Raw genomic sequence first — 13,298 nt, 5'->3', positions numbered from 1 at the left:
AGTTAATCATCTGCATGACCAGAGGGTAGAGTGGAATGTGATAAGACAATGAATATTTCAGTAAATGAAATTAAGAAAACGGGAAACAGGGTAATGAATTAGAGTGCCTCACATTGCACCTTTTAATTAACCCTGTCCCTGATTATCCCCTATCATCCTCTGCCAGGGCAAATAATTTTTATATTTCATGTATGTGTCCTGTTTCGCACATGGCTCCTCACTCATTTTAAAATGCTGCCTATAATAAATGTAACTTGAAAACAGCCATTCCTCTTCTTCACTCTTGCAGTTTCACATATTACTCAACTGCCATATTTGGTTACCATGAAATCCCATTTCATCCTGTTAATATTTAGCCTATAAACACTACTCTGTGCTTCTAACAATTTCAAATACTAAGTGAGCTTTCTTTTTTTCATTCAGGGATGCAATTAAAAAAAAATCAGAGTTACTTTGATGTACTATTTACATTGCCCTTCAAGGTTTTAAAATATGATGCTTCATGAGTGCACCATCTCTCTAAGTTTATGGGAGTTATATGGATATTATACACTAATCAGCCATGACATTAAAACCACTGACAGGTGAAGTGAATAACATTGATTCTCTCATTATAGTAGCACCTGTCATGCAGTGGGATATATTAGGTAAGTGAACAGTCAGTTCTCTATCCTGATGTGTTAGAAGCAGGAAAAATGTGCAAGCATAAGGATCTAAGTGACTTTGACAAGAGGCAAATCGTGATTGCTATCCAAACGGCAGGTAAAGTTGGGTGTTCACTTCGGGAAAAGATGGAACCATAATGGATGATGAGAAGATAAACCTTTTTTCTTCAGCATGTTCAGAAATGGTTTGAGGAACTCACTGACTTATAAAATTTGCGGTACATGTTTATATACAATGTGTATTTATTTAGGTTATATTTATATAGCATGTGTATCTATACCTTTTGTTGCTTGGCGTGTTCAAAAGATGTACAGTAGCAGTGAAAGGTACAGTTGATTTACTGCAGTACAGTACAGCAGTAAGAAGTCACAAAGGTATATTGCATTTAATAGACTGAACCCAGTTTTACTTCCATTCTTCTGTGTTTTCCTTTGCAATGGTCTTGACCCATTAATATATCTATGCAAGGCTCACTAAAGGTAGTAAAAAAAAAAAGCTACAAAGCTGTCTATTCTGAAGCTATCTACTGTTTCCGAATAAATATACTCAGAACATCGCACTGTGTACATTTCAAATCACATTTATAAAAGGTGCCTTCAAAGTTTCCTTTTTTTAATGATTTCTTTTGCCAAAAACAGACAAATATAACAGCAGATTGAGGAACCAATTTTAAAATCAACATTTTAAATGATCTAAAGGAATAACTGCTTATAGAGATAGAGATTATCTTGTGGTCCTCTTGTGTAGAATTTCCTCTTTGGCTCACTCCACAGGTTTTCAGTGAAGCTTAGATCAGGGGATGTATGGTTGGATGTTGTGTTTGATTCTGTGTTTATGAAACTTTTTGTTGATTGGTATATATTTTGGATCATTGTAATATTTGTAGAACTAACCACAACCTAATTGTAGTCTCTTGGCAGCAACAGCCAGATTTAAATCTTTGAGAACTTAATTGTGGCCATTATGACACAGTTCCCACTCTCGCAGATCCCATTAAACATACTCCAGGTGCTGAACTCCAGGCTTTTTTTTGGAATGCTGTGCATGTTCAGAATAAAGGTATCAGGAGTCAGTGACCCCAAAATGCTACCATGTTCTGAAAATATATAGATATAAGCGCACTCTAGCACATCAATTAGTTTATAGCCAGTACCTGATAAATGGACCGCATTGCAGTTTTGTCTTATTTAATTTTCTTGTTAAAGTTCTGTGTGAGATCATGGTAATTAAACACAATTCTTTAAACAATTTTTAAACATTTTTGCCAAGGATGATGAGCATTCTGAATAGGTTTAATCCAGTGAGACAGTTCAGTGAGAGTACATTTTGGCAGACTGTTAATGAAATGACCTTTTCTGAAAGCTCCTGTTCCACTAGTTACTCTTTTGTTAAGAATGAGTTTAAGAAACTTTTATATAAAAAAAAGTTTTGGTAATAACAAGTTGCTATTTTGTGTTAAATGTATTTATTTACCATTTTTTCTTGTTGTATTTTAAAAGGCACAATCAGGGGTTCAATTGTCGTGATTAGAATATATATATATATATATATATATATATATATATATATATATATATATATATATATATATATATATATATTATGTTATTCATTAAAAGTTTTTTCCCCAATGAGGAAACCTGATTCACTGAAGGAACAATATATTTAAGTGCACTTTACTATTTTTAAGGTTATTTTAAAATCATGCTTTTCTGTAAAGTGGAATGTTTATATCACTTTTTTTGCTGTGACAGCATCTGCTTTTATAAATTTCATCAGGCATGACTGAGAAGAATCTTTTTTTTTTTTTCTCCTGTCATAAAGGATACATTATGAGAGTCTCAAAATGATAAAGAACTTTAATATCCCTCTGAAGTATTGAGTAAGTTGTCTAGGGGAAGCTAAATGCTCCCATCAAGGTGATGTAGAGCAACCATTTTGCTTCTGACTACTCTTCTTTTATCAGTCATGGCGGGGAAAAGAAAGGATTTAATTGGACTGCTTGACATCAGGATGATTAGATCCCTAGGCTTTAGTAGGCTGGACTGTCAATTTGGCCAGAGCATCAAAGTGAAACCTCTGTGCCCTTTGTATTAAACACTTGGCATCTCTATGAACCAACACCAAGCTTTAGAAAGAGTGCCAAAGAGACTGACTCTCCTTTTCACTTAGACAGTTTTCCAATCTTATAGTGGCCACACTTATGATAATGAAACCTCTAGACATCCATTATAGCTGCCATTGCTTGACTCTATTTGACTTCAGTTTTGTGCCTCAGTATGCTCTTGCACACATCTCTAGTCTCAGTCCCCTACAATGACACTCACATGCCTTTCTTATAAAACTGTCTGCAGTTTGTCTAGCACACGATCCATTTTATAGTTAGAACCACCTTCCATCTCCAGTGTTCTGCTTTGCTTTGTAGTTAAATGGCAGATGGAAAGACGTGGGACAGCATTAGCTTTAAATCCTAGACTCTTTACCAGTGGTAGATCTAATGAGCCTTTGCCAATATCCACAAACTAATAGGGGGGAAAAAATAATTGCCAGCCACCCCACCCCACTTGTTTACTCAGATCTCTTGTTTTCAGCTGAATGAGAGTTAGCTTAGATGCCAGGGTGGTTCACACAAAATTGTTGTTAATAAGCAAGTCAGCAGGGAGAATGAATTCAGGCGCTTTTGTTTTGCATTTTATTAGCACAAGTTGTTTTTTCCTCTTTTTTCCCCCTAAATTCAAATGCAACACACCAGCCATCTGCCATGAAGAAGATTACTTGGAGCCTGCATCCAAAAGCATTTAACTCATCCAGACCGGTAGTATTTTCTTTGCGTTGGCATGACAACGGCAGTACTTTATCATAGAAAAAAAAAGTCCTAAAATAAATCTTTGATTTAAAAAATAGTTCTTCTTAGGTGCATTATTGTGGACCTGTCCAAGGCAATTTGTTCTTATCTGTTTGATGGAGGGTTTTATTAGTATTTGTTTGAAAGATTCAGCATTTTGAATTCCATTTTAGATCATATTTCAACATCACTGCATGAAGAAAACTTTATTATAATGTCAATATATATTGATTGCTAAACAGAACTAAACATCCATATTCATATTTAGAAATGATTTAGAAACAGATAAAAAAAAGACTAAACTCTGCATGCACATGAGCCTGCAGTCATCATGTACAGCAAAGGTGCTTTAGAATCAGTGTGCATTGGGTCTAGAATTTTGTAAAACAAAATTATTATTATTATTATTTTCATGCTCAGGTTTTTTTTTACCTTAAATGATTGCTTCAGAAATATAGAGCCTACATTTATTTTAAACCTGGCAGCAAGATTGAAAAGTGAGCCTTAGTCAACATGGTGCCTTTGAGAAGGTCAGCATAGCTCTCTATTTCCTGTAATTAAATTACTGATTAGTAGTGGCCTGTGAATTAGTGTCACAGAAAATGAACCCATGTTGAATAGAAGGAACGCAGGAGAAATGGCAAGCAGTGCTCACTTAATGTCAGCTGTACATTTTACTCTCTATCTGGCAGGGAGCAGTAACAAGGATCTCATTTATCACATCTCACAGGCGTGATGACTGCCATATTCTAAAAACACTCACACACACAAGCGCGCGCACACACTCAGTCACTCACCCTTGGCTAAATGGACTTCACCATTCTCCCACTCATGTGCTAACATAGGCATCCAAGCATGCACAGGCACTTGCAGTGCACCAATAAGTTGTTGAATGATTGACACTCACCATGCTGCCTTTCTTAAAGGGTAATTGGTATTCCTCAAATGAAAGCCACCACAAGCTGACCGTCTGAAATATTCAATGTACCAATTCATACTTAAAGACAGGTGATATCAGCCATATTATGACATGAATATCATATTAGATTAATACACCCCATGCATCACAATCTATTTTTCAAAAACTGTTCAATTCTGCTTTTATTCATGTCTACAAATGTTATTTAACACTGAAAAGTTATAAAAAGAAAGTTATCACAGTCTAATCAGCTGCTATGAATCAGAGGCTGCAATTGTTAGAAGAAAACTAATGATGCCTGAATATATCAAGAAAGTGAATTTACTTAATTTATCTCATCTGTATCATATCTATTTCCTGAACCTACAGACTTATTAATTTATTTTCAGTTCTTTTTTCCTGTCTCTTTTGTCATTCTAGAAAGGGATCCCAATTGGTGCATTCTGTAAGGACTTCAATGAGAAAACCAAAGACCTCAAAGAAGGCATTCCTCTTCCCATCAAGATCAATGTCAAGGTAAAATGTAAACCCTTTTTAATTAGTTTTTATAATTAAATTTATTCTACATTGTGCAGAACATTCTCCCACTTGGCCCTGGTATTGTGGCAAATTATTACTATCTGCCTTGGCCCATATTCATTTATCCAATTTCTATGAGTCCATGGAGATGCTCATGTATGGGTCTAACCCACTTGTTCTAAGCAGCCACTGATGCAGTATGAATGTAAAATCATAGCTTGAAGCTTGCATGGATATTATGTTTAAATGGAGTCATTGATTTGACTGGAATCAACTGCGGTTCGAAGACTTTAGAATTAGTATCCGGCGTGATGTAGCGCACATAGGTTTCACCTGGCCTGAACTTGTCAGATCTTCTTTATTATAGTATATCCGCCAAAGACACTGTTATCATTTCAGCTCTTGAAGTTAATACTGGTAATGTACTCGCTTCAGTGCTTCGTGGAGTAATGGGTGCACCCTGAATGATTTGTGTCATAGGTGCATTAGAGAGCCTTACTTGACTCCACTTATTTCTGCCTCCTCCAATCCTTGTGTCTTATCCGTTTTTTTTTTTTTTTTTTTTTTTTTTTTTTTAACAGCGAGGTAAAGTAATATAATGGACAAAATACAGCCTGTCTCAAGCTCTAACATAAAGATGGATTAATTTGTGCAGTCCTCAAGGCTGCAAGGCTCAATACTGAAGGTTTGAAGGATTTCTTTTTATTTCTTAATGGTTGCTGATGACAAACTTTTGGGGTCACACAACTAATCAGAAGTTCTTAAAGCAGGTTCCATTTACCTTTCTTTAATTTAACAGTGCTCCACTTAAGGATTTTGTCTGACAGCCTCAGTGGAAGCTCTTGCACTACTGCTTTCTGTCTTTTTGTATATAAATAAACAATGTCTCCTAGGACATTTCTTGGTCTACGAAATTTAAGCATATGTTATCATTAAGTAACACTATGGCATTTTCATCCAATCCAACCTGCATATCTGGAGAAAAGGGGGAAAAAATATAGTTTGCTGTGAATAAGCATTTATTATTGATCTTGTTTTGCTGTGATATCAATCTGGGGCCTCATATGACACACTAGAGTTTTTGATATTTTCCTTTAGATTTAATCCCCCTGAGATTTTTCCCCACTGATGGCTGCTGTGAATGCCAAGAGGCAGGAAAAAAAGTCAGATTCTGTTGTTTTTGTTGTATTCAAAGCATAGTAACACTGTTTTACTATAGCAGGAAATATTTTCAGAGGAAAAAAGTGATTATAATCACTTTTTGTTATGTACTTCGCTGTTTCAGAGGTTCACTTTATATCCTGATTTTACTGTAAAGTAATGAACTGTGTGTGAGGGTTTAGGAAATGCACAGTGAGTATGGAAAAACCCATGAGGTGAATATGTATCAATGAATATATAAAATATACACAAGCTTCGAAATATACACCTAATGTTTCCCTCGGTGAGAAATTACAGTGAAAAACAATCAAACATTTTATATCATAAAGATATTGTAATAACCTAATGGCATAAGTGTTCATACCCCTAAACTATTACTTTGTTGAAGCATTTTTACACCACTCAGTCTCTTGGGGTAAAAGTCTATAAGAGTCACTACTTTCTGCCACATCATGGCATTCTTACAAAAAACAACTTACATTCCCATCTTTTTCATTACCTTTCTTAATGTGAGATACCATGCCTGCTGTGTAAACTGTTTGCAGATCATGTCTTCAGCCATCAGATGTAACCAAAAAGATGTGAATGAAATCCTACAGGAACAGCTGATCTTTATTGAATCTAATTTATTTAATCATAGCAATTAATATTGTCACATTACACCGTGTATGCACATTTGGGTTTTTTTTTTTCTTTTCTAGCATAAGATGGTAGCCATTTTAGTTTGACTTAACATTGCTTCATCTGAACCAGCAATTTGGTTGCAAAATGTTCCCTGTCCCCATCGCACATGAAGTAACACTTTCATTTTGTCTTTATGTTAAAAAAAAGACTAACACAGTGAAGTAGATTAAATAAATAATTTAACCAGTATTCCTGAGATGATTTTTATGTATCTTTCAGTCTTCTTTCATCCTGCACTGCTCTTCCTCCCTCATTGGAAACACAGCCCTGCAGCACTATCACTCTTTCAGGAGTCTTTTACTTGCTGTTGAGTTTAACTTTTATCACCAAAAATTTGGCATTTTTTTGGCATGTTTTAACTAACTAATTTTGCCAAAATAACTTTGATTTATCATTATTTAACGAAATTATCTTACGTAGGATGATTTTTTTTTAATTGGATGAAAGACGGAAGAAAGTATAAACAACTTACTTTGTGGAGATATAATGAGACATAATTGTAATAAATAAAGAACCATTTTGAAGCATTTAACCATTTGTTTCAGGACAAATATGCAAGGTTTATATAAAGCGACAGTTCCCTCCACCTTTTCCCTTCACCTGCCAGTCCATTTCATGCACACACTCACACATAATGGCAGCCTTACAGGCATGAGAGAGAGAGAGAGAGAGAGAGAGAGAGAGAGAGAGAGAGAGAGAGAGAGAGAGATTGATTCACAATTCATGTTGTAAGTGATATATATGTCTTATTTCTATAATTAAACAGCACCAAGCAAGAGAGTCTCAAATTATTTGTCACATATAATCATCTGAATCTCCATGTTAACAAATTCCCACTGTGGCGATTACATCAAGAAGTCGAAAATAAGTATTCTCAAATTATTCCGATTCCAGGCTTGGTATTACCTCGTCTTGGATCAAATATAAAATTAGTGTTGCTGCCTATGTCTTATATTTTAATCCCCAAACTCACAAAATGCACCTGCACTCAGTGTTGTTAAAAGCACATGAGGTGTAAAATACAGCACAGATTGTCACCCAGCCTGAGTACCTGACTGATTAATTAGAAAATGTTGTCCAAAGGTCTAAATGATGGTTTATAGCCTTTGTTTGAGTTTCACGGTTGTGTTTAGTTTTCTCAGATATCTGAGTTTGAAGTGCTCTTAGCAGACACGACAGCTTTTCTAATCACTAAATGTGCTTTGTAACACAAAAATACCAGGCGTGTATGTCTATGTCTTAGCTGTCCAGTGATCACAGCAGGTGAGACAGATCTTAATAGAAAGACAGGTCTCAGCTATACGTACCAACTAGAAATATATATTCTAGAAATATATTAAACATTTGTTTTGTTTACTGTCTGGAAACCATGAAAACCGAGACCTTTATCCTATTTAGATCCAGAAGATCTAAATAGTAATAATGTGATGTAATAATGATCATGGCTTCCACTGTCTAATCCTAATTAAACATTTTAATTGTTTTTAATTATTTTTTTTAAAATTCATTATGGATACAATTTTATGCACAATTCTACCAAAACAAACTGTGCTTTGGTCCATGGTACATGGCTCTGGTGCAAAGCCTGGAGCTCTGTGGCACAGTAGGAGTTCTTTTTTGTTGTTACTGCATGAGTAATTTCACTACTGGGCTGAATTTTTTCCTTTCAAACATTATGACCCTGACCATGGTTCACTGAAGCCTGGGGAAGCTGGTGAATGACCATATCCCTCTGTGCAGCCTGCTGATCATAAACAACATTCATAAACATACTTTGGACCTTGCATTCAGAAGTCGAGTATCTTGCCAGCTTCATTCTGTCAGTGTGGAATAAGTCAAATTTAATGCTGGACCGAGCTGTTTTATAGGATGATACACTGAATACTTAACCAGGACATTCTACCTGCTGACCTTAATTGTTTTAATGGAATGAATATTCACAAATGATTATGTCTAATCTATTTATAACACGTAATAATAAAAAAAATTAAATGCATGTAGCATATTGTGTAATCGCCCATAATATCAGACATATTTCTCAGCTATAATTTGTCTGAAGTCTTTGATCTAGTCAAAGAAGACTTTAATATAGTTTAACGTACCATTTTAAAATATTTCATTCCTAACAGCAGCATAATTTGTAAAATTTTGAGTACTGTAGCTTTGCATTTGTCTTATGAGTGAATTAAATATCAAGCAAATGGCTAGTAAAGAAATGTCCTGGCATTCAAGTCATAAGAGGAAATAACAATAATGATTTACAGCCAAATGCAAAACAGGCCCTGGAGCAGTTGTAGAGTTTTTTTGTCATGACATGGATTAGGGAAGTAAAAGATTAGCTGGTCTCAACTAAGTAAGGACCATTTTGTGGTGTTTAATTGGCTTTGTTGTTTTCAGAGTTTAGCTGGATGACTGCAGTCGATTCTGACTGGGCCATGCTGCCATGTCGGTCTCCTGTGAACTCCCTGCGGTCCCATTAGGCTGTCTGCTCTGTGCTCATTGTCTTTGATCCACACTGTGACACTTAATCCGTACCTTAAAGCTTGTGTAGCAGTCCAGACTAGTGTGTGTTTGTGGTGTGCCTACATGTTAGCTTCACTGGACACATCAGAGAGTCTACAAAAAATTCTTTGAGGCTGTGAATAACAATTAGATTTTTTGCAAGGCTCACCTGCAGAGTTTGAGGCTAGAGTGTCATTTATAGCTACATACTTACATGCCTTAATTGCAGACATGCATGAATCTTTGTAAATACGAACAAGTTTGTATACATTAATGAGATTATGCACTACAGCTGTGCTGACCATGTTTTTAGCATACTGTATGGTCGATTTGTTACTGCCTTTTTTATGTTTCTATCTTTAATGCATGAGCTATTGTTGAGCATCTCTCTTTTTCCTCTCTACAGCCAGACAGGACGTATGACTTGAAGATTGGGCAGCCCACGGTATCTTACTTCTTGAAACAAGCTGCGGGCATTGAGAAAGGTGCAGGAAAAACCGGTGAGTTAGCCCTATTATAACTAAAGCTGTGGTCATACATCGTCATGGCCTTCATGCAGCTCTGGGCCACCCATTTGTATGCCTCAGTCCCAGCTTATGTTTTACGAATGGACGGGCTGACTTCAGATTGCATTTTTTTGATTGATGATATATTTATGCTGAGCCATGCCAGAAGAAGCAGCAAATTTATTCAGAGAAAATCAGTGGCAAAATGGTGCTGCATGATGGAAAGAGAATTGTAAATGTTGCCTCATTTTCCTATGTTCAAGCCTGCTTCAATTATACCCTCTCTTAACAGCCGCACTTTTAATACCCACTCTTCTCCTTTCCTTCTGACTGCTCGTAAGTTTTCTCTTTCTTCCTCTGCACCCCTCTTACTCTGGTGCTATTCTCACTGTCATACTGTTACACTTTATGCTTTTGCTCCTGTGCTCTAGGGTGTCTCTCCACCCACCCACACCCCCCACTTTTCCTCTATGTCTGATTCTATCTCTTCACTCCTAACCAGCTCTGTGCCTCTACTGTTCCCACTAGGGCATGAGACGGCTGGTATGGTGTCTGTTAGGGCGGTGTATGAGATAGCAAAGGTCAAGTCACAGGACGAGTGCTTCAAGCTGCAGGACACATCCATGCAGAACGTGGTCAAGAGCATCATCGGTTCAGCCAGATCACTCGGTATCAAAATTGTCAACGAGTAAGAAACACAATTCTGCCTCGCACTGTTACACGCTGACACAAAGATCTATCAAATATGCAAGACTTTAAACATGCAGCACATCTTTACTACTTTCACTTAAAAAAATCAAACTATGCTTCATGCTTGTGTTATGCATGAAAGATTTCTAGTCACACATTTTAATTCAGTTCATAATGCAAAAACTCAAAAGTCTTCAGATTTCTGTTTCATCCTCATTTGAAAATTTCTGCGCTCCCTAGTGAACTTCAACTCAAAATGCACCCTGTTTTTTTTTTATAGTTGCATAATTAATAGTTAAATAAAGATGAGGAATCCAGGTGAGCGCAGTGTAATGGCTTTATTCACATTTATAGCCACAGATTTTTTTTTCCACCTTCTTTTCCGTTAACTGATGTACAAACAATCGTTTGAAATGGCATTTTGCCAGTGTGATTTATTAGCATTTCGAAAGGGTATGAGAACGAAACCTCATTACATTAGTTAACTAGGTCTCAGATGTCTCAAAGATGACATTGTTGCTACTGGCTGAATGAACCTTGTCACTAAAGCACAACCAGCCTGACTCATCATGCATGCATGAAAGACATTTGTTCTGCATTTCAATGAACTGAAGAGAATTTTGAAATTCTAATGTAATGCTGATGTATCTCTCTCCCCCCACTCCTCTTCTCTCATTCTCCACCTCCTGTCTCTATACCCTCCTCTCTTCTTGCGGTATATGTCTCGCTTGCTCCCTCACTCCTCTCTTGTCATCGCTCTGTCAGCTTGTCACCCGAAGACTACGGCGAGTTTCTCAGACAACGCGAACAGAGACTGAAGGAGGAAGCAGCAGCTAACATGGAGGCAGCCTCAGGAAAAAAGAAATAAATAATAATCCCACTGTATCTGCCTGTTATTTATATTCTATGTCAATACGCCCCTGCATTGTGCAGACAACAGAAACCCCAAATTTACACAAGGCCCCCTTTGGTAATAAAATAAATTTATATTACCTCAGCTGTGTTTCTAGTGGTTATTGGATCTACTAGTTCTCATACTCACACTCTTTCCCTTCCCCCACCTGTCTTGCTCTCTTTTTATCATTCATTCTAGTTTCTTTTTTTTCTTCACTTGTCCTTTCTGTATCCGTCTCTTCATCCCACTCGTATGTCAGGTGCAACAGTTAGTGCTCGAAGAGTATGAAAAATTTAAGTATAACTGCACCATTGGACAATTTCTTAGGAACAACATAATACAGTTTCTGTGACCCTGTGTCTAAAGTAGCTTCAGATTCCTGCTGTGGGCTGATGAGATGTGATCCGCTGCTGCTGTAACCCATCTACTTCAACATTTGTTATGTTCTGAAATGCTTCTCTGATAACCATGGTTGAGCAATATTTACTGCATTAACCCCATGAAAGTTTTTAATTTTTTTATGTAGTTATTTTTTTCTGCCATTTTTTTTGTAACATATAGATACTGCAGCCATTTTTTTAGCCTATAGAGAGTGAAGGCCATGGTTAAATGGCCAACAACAAGGCCATGGTTAAAATAACCCAGATTACATTTCGTCACCATACTAATGCTTGATGGAACATTAACTAAGGGTCTTGACCTGTATCTGCATAATTGTATGCTTTGTACTGATTGTCTGATTAGATCATTTCATGAACGTGCAGGTGTATATTATATCCAAACAAAGTATCGGGTAAGTGTTTGTAAAACAGATAATGCTCACATGATCATGGTGTCTCCTGTACATTTTAAACAAATAAGATATTAAATAATCTTTGTACAATACTTTGGTTATAGAACCATTAAATGGATGACAAGCCATCCAGTTATATCCACCCATTAATCCATTTTCTATTCATCTCACTTTTCAGCGGTTTGCTGGAAACCCTGATCCTATTCCAGGAGACCCTTGGCAGAAGACAAGGGTCACCATGAACAGAGAGCCCACCAAATTACAGGGCACAGTCATGTGCGCACACAAACAATAGGCTAGTCAGTCTACAATGTATGTCTAGGCACTGGGTGCAATGGTGGCTTAAATAGTTAAAGCTCTTGGTTCCTGATTGTGAAATTGCTTTCCTTCCCCTTTGCTTCAGGGGTGCTTTATCTACTGTATCATGTACTTTGTGCTGAGCTCAGCTTCCTAAGCTGGGATATGTAAAGGAAAGTATTTCACTGTTCTGTAATGTGTATGTAATGAATAAAGGCTACTTCTTCTTTGGACTAGAGGTGGAAACCACCAAAAAGAGACCGTGCAAACTCCAAATTAACCCTCAGTCTTGTAGGTGTTGATGCAAGCATGTTAATCACTAAGCCTTTGTGCTCCCACTTTTCCAGTTGCAATAGTTTTAAAAATATAAAAGTGATCATGAATGTTGGGAGGCCCTGTAATGAATTTGAATCTGATTCGTTAGGTATTCAAGATTTGCATCCAATGTTTTCTGGATAGGCTACAATTAAACAAAATAAATAAATTTCTACCTCAGATCAGCCAGAAAAATTGCTCAAAATTGTGACATGTCATGTATCGACGTAAGAGCCGTTTTCTTTTGCAAATATTATGCTAAGAGCACAGCGTAGTCAGACACAAAAAGTACTTTTATAAGACTATCTGCCACTGAGTATCTAGTCAGGGCCCAAGAATCAAAGAGTTCAAAAAAACTGTTATATCACTTTCCACACAGTTCAGCAGTGCAAGAGTAGGTGTCCATCAGAAGCAAGTTAAGGCCAGAAATATTTGTCTGCCCTGGGCAGTACATAATGGTGGTCTCCGTGTGATTCCAAGAAGATTGAGGTTGCTGGATTCACTCA

At 36.7% G+C, this 13,298-nt stretch overlaps 1 protein-coding gene across 1 annotated transcript in view; it reads left to right on the top strand.

Annotated features, from left to right (window-relative positions):
* The window catches only part of mrpl11 (mitochondrial ribosomal protein L11), a 40,297-nt gene extending 28,808 nt beyond the window's left edge, over positions 1 to 11,489 (top strand). The window contains exons 3-6 of the mRNA XM_027136092.2: positions 4,851 to 4,946; positions 9,703 to 9,796; positions 10,331 to 10,490; positions 11,258 to 11,489. Of these exons, the coding sequence (XP_026991893.2) occupies positions 4,851 to 4,946; positions 9,703 to 9,796; positions 10,331 to 10,490; positions 11,258 to 11,360 (453 nt within the window). The 3' untranslated portion in view covers positions 11,361 to 11,489. The remainder of the gene's footprint in view (positions 1 to 4,850; positions 4,947 to 9,702; positions 9,797 to 10,330; positions 10,491 to 11,257) is intronic.
* The last annotated feature ends 1,809 nt before the right edge of the window (positions 11,490 to 13,298 follow it).

Source organism: Tachysurus fulvidraco, chromosome 17 (genome assembly GCF_022655615.1).
Source record: "Tachysurus fulvidraco isolate hzauxx_2018 chromosome 17, HZAU_PFXX_2.0, whole genome shotgun sequence".
Classification (NCBI taxonomy): Eukaryota; Metazoa; Chordata; class Actinopteri; order Siluriformes; family Bagridae; genus Tachysurus; species Tachysurus fulvidraco.
The sequence above is the reverse complement of the archived record's forward strand: the minus strand, read 5'-3'. Positions and strand labels throughout refer to the sequence as shown.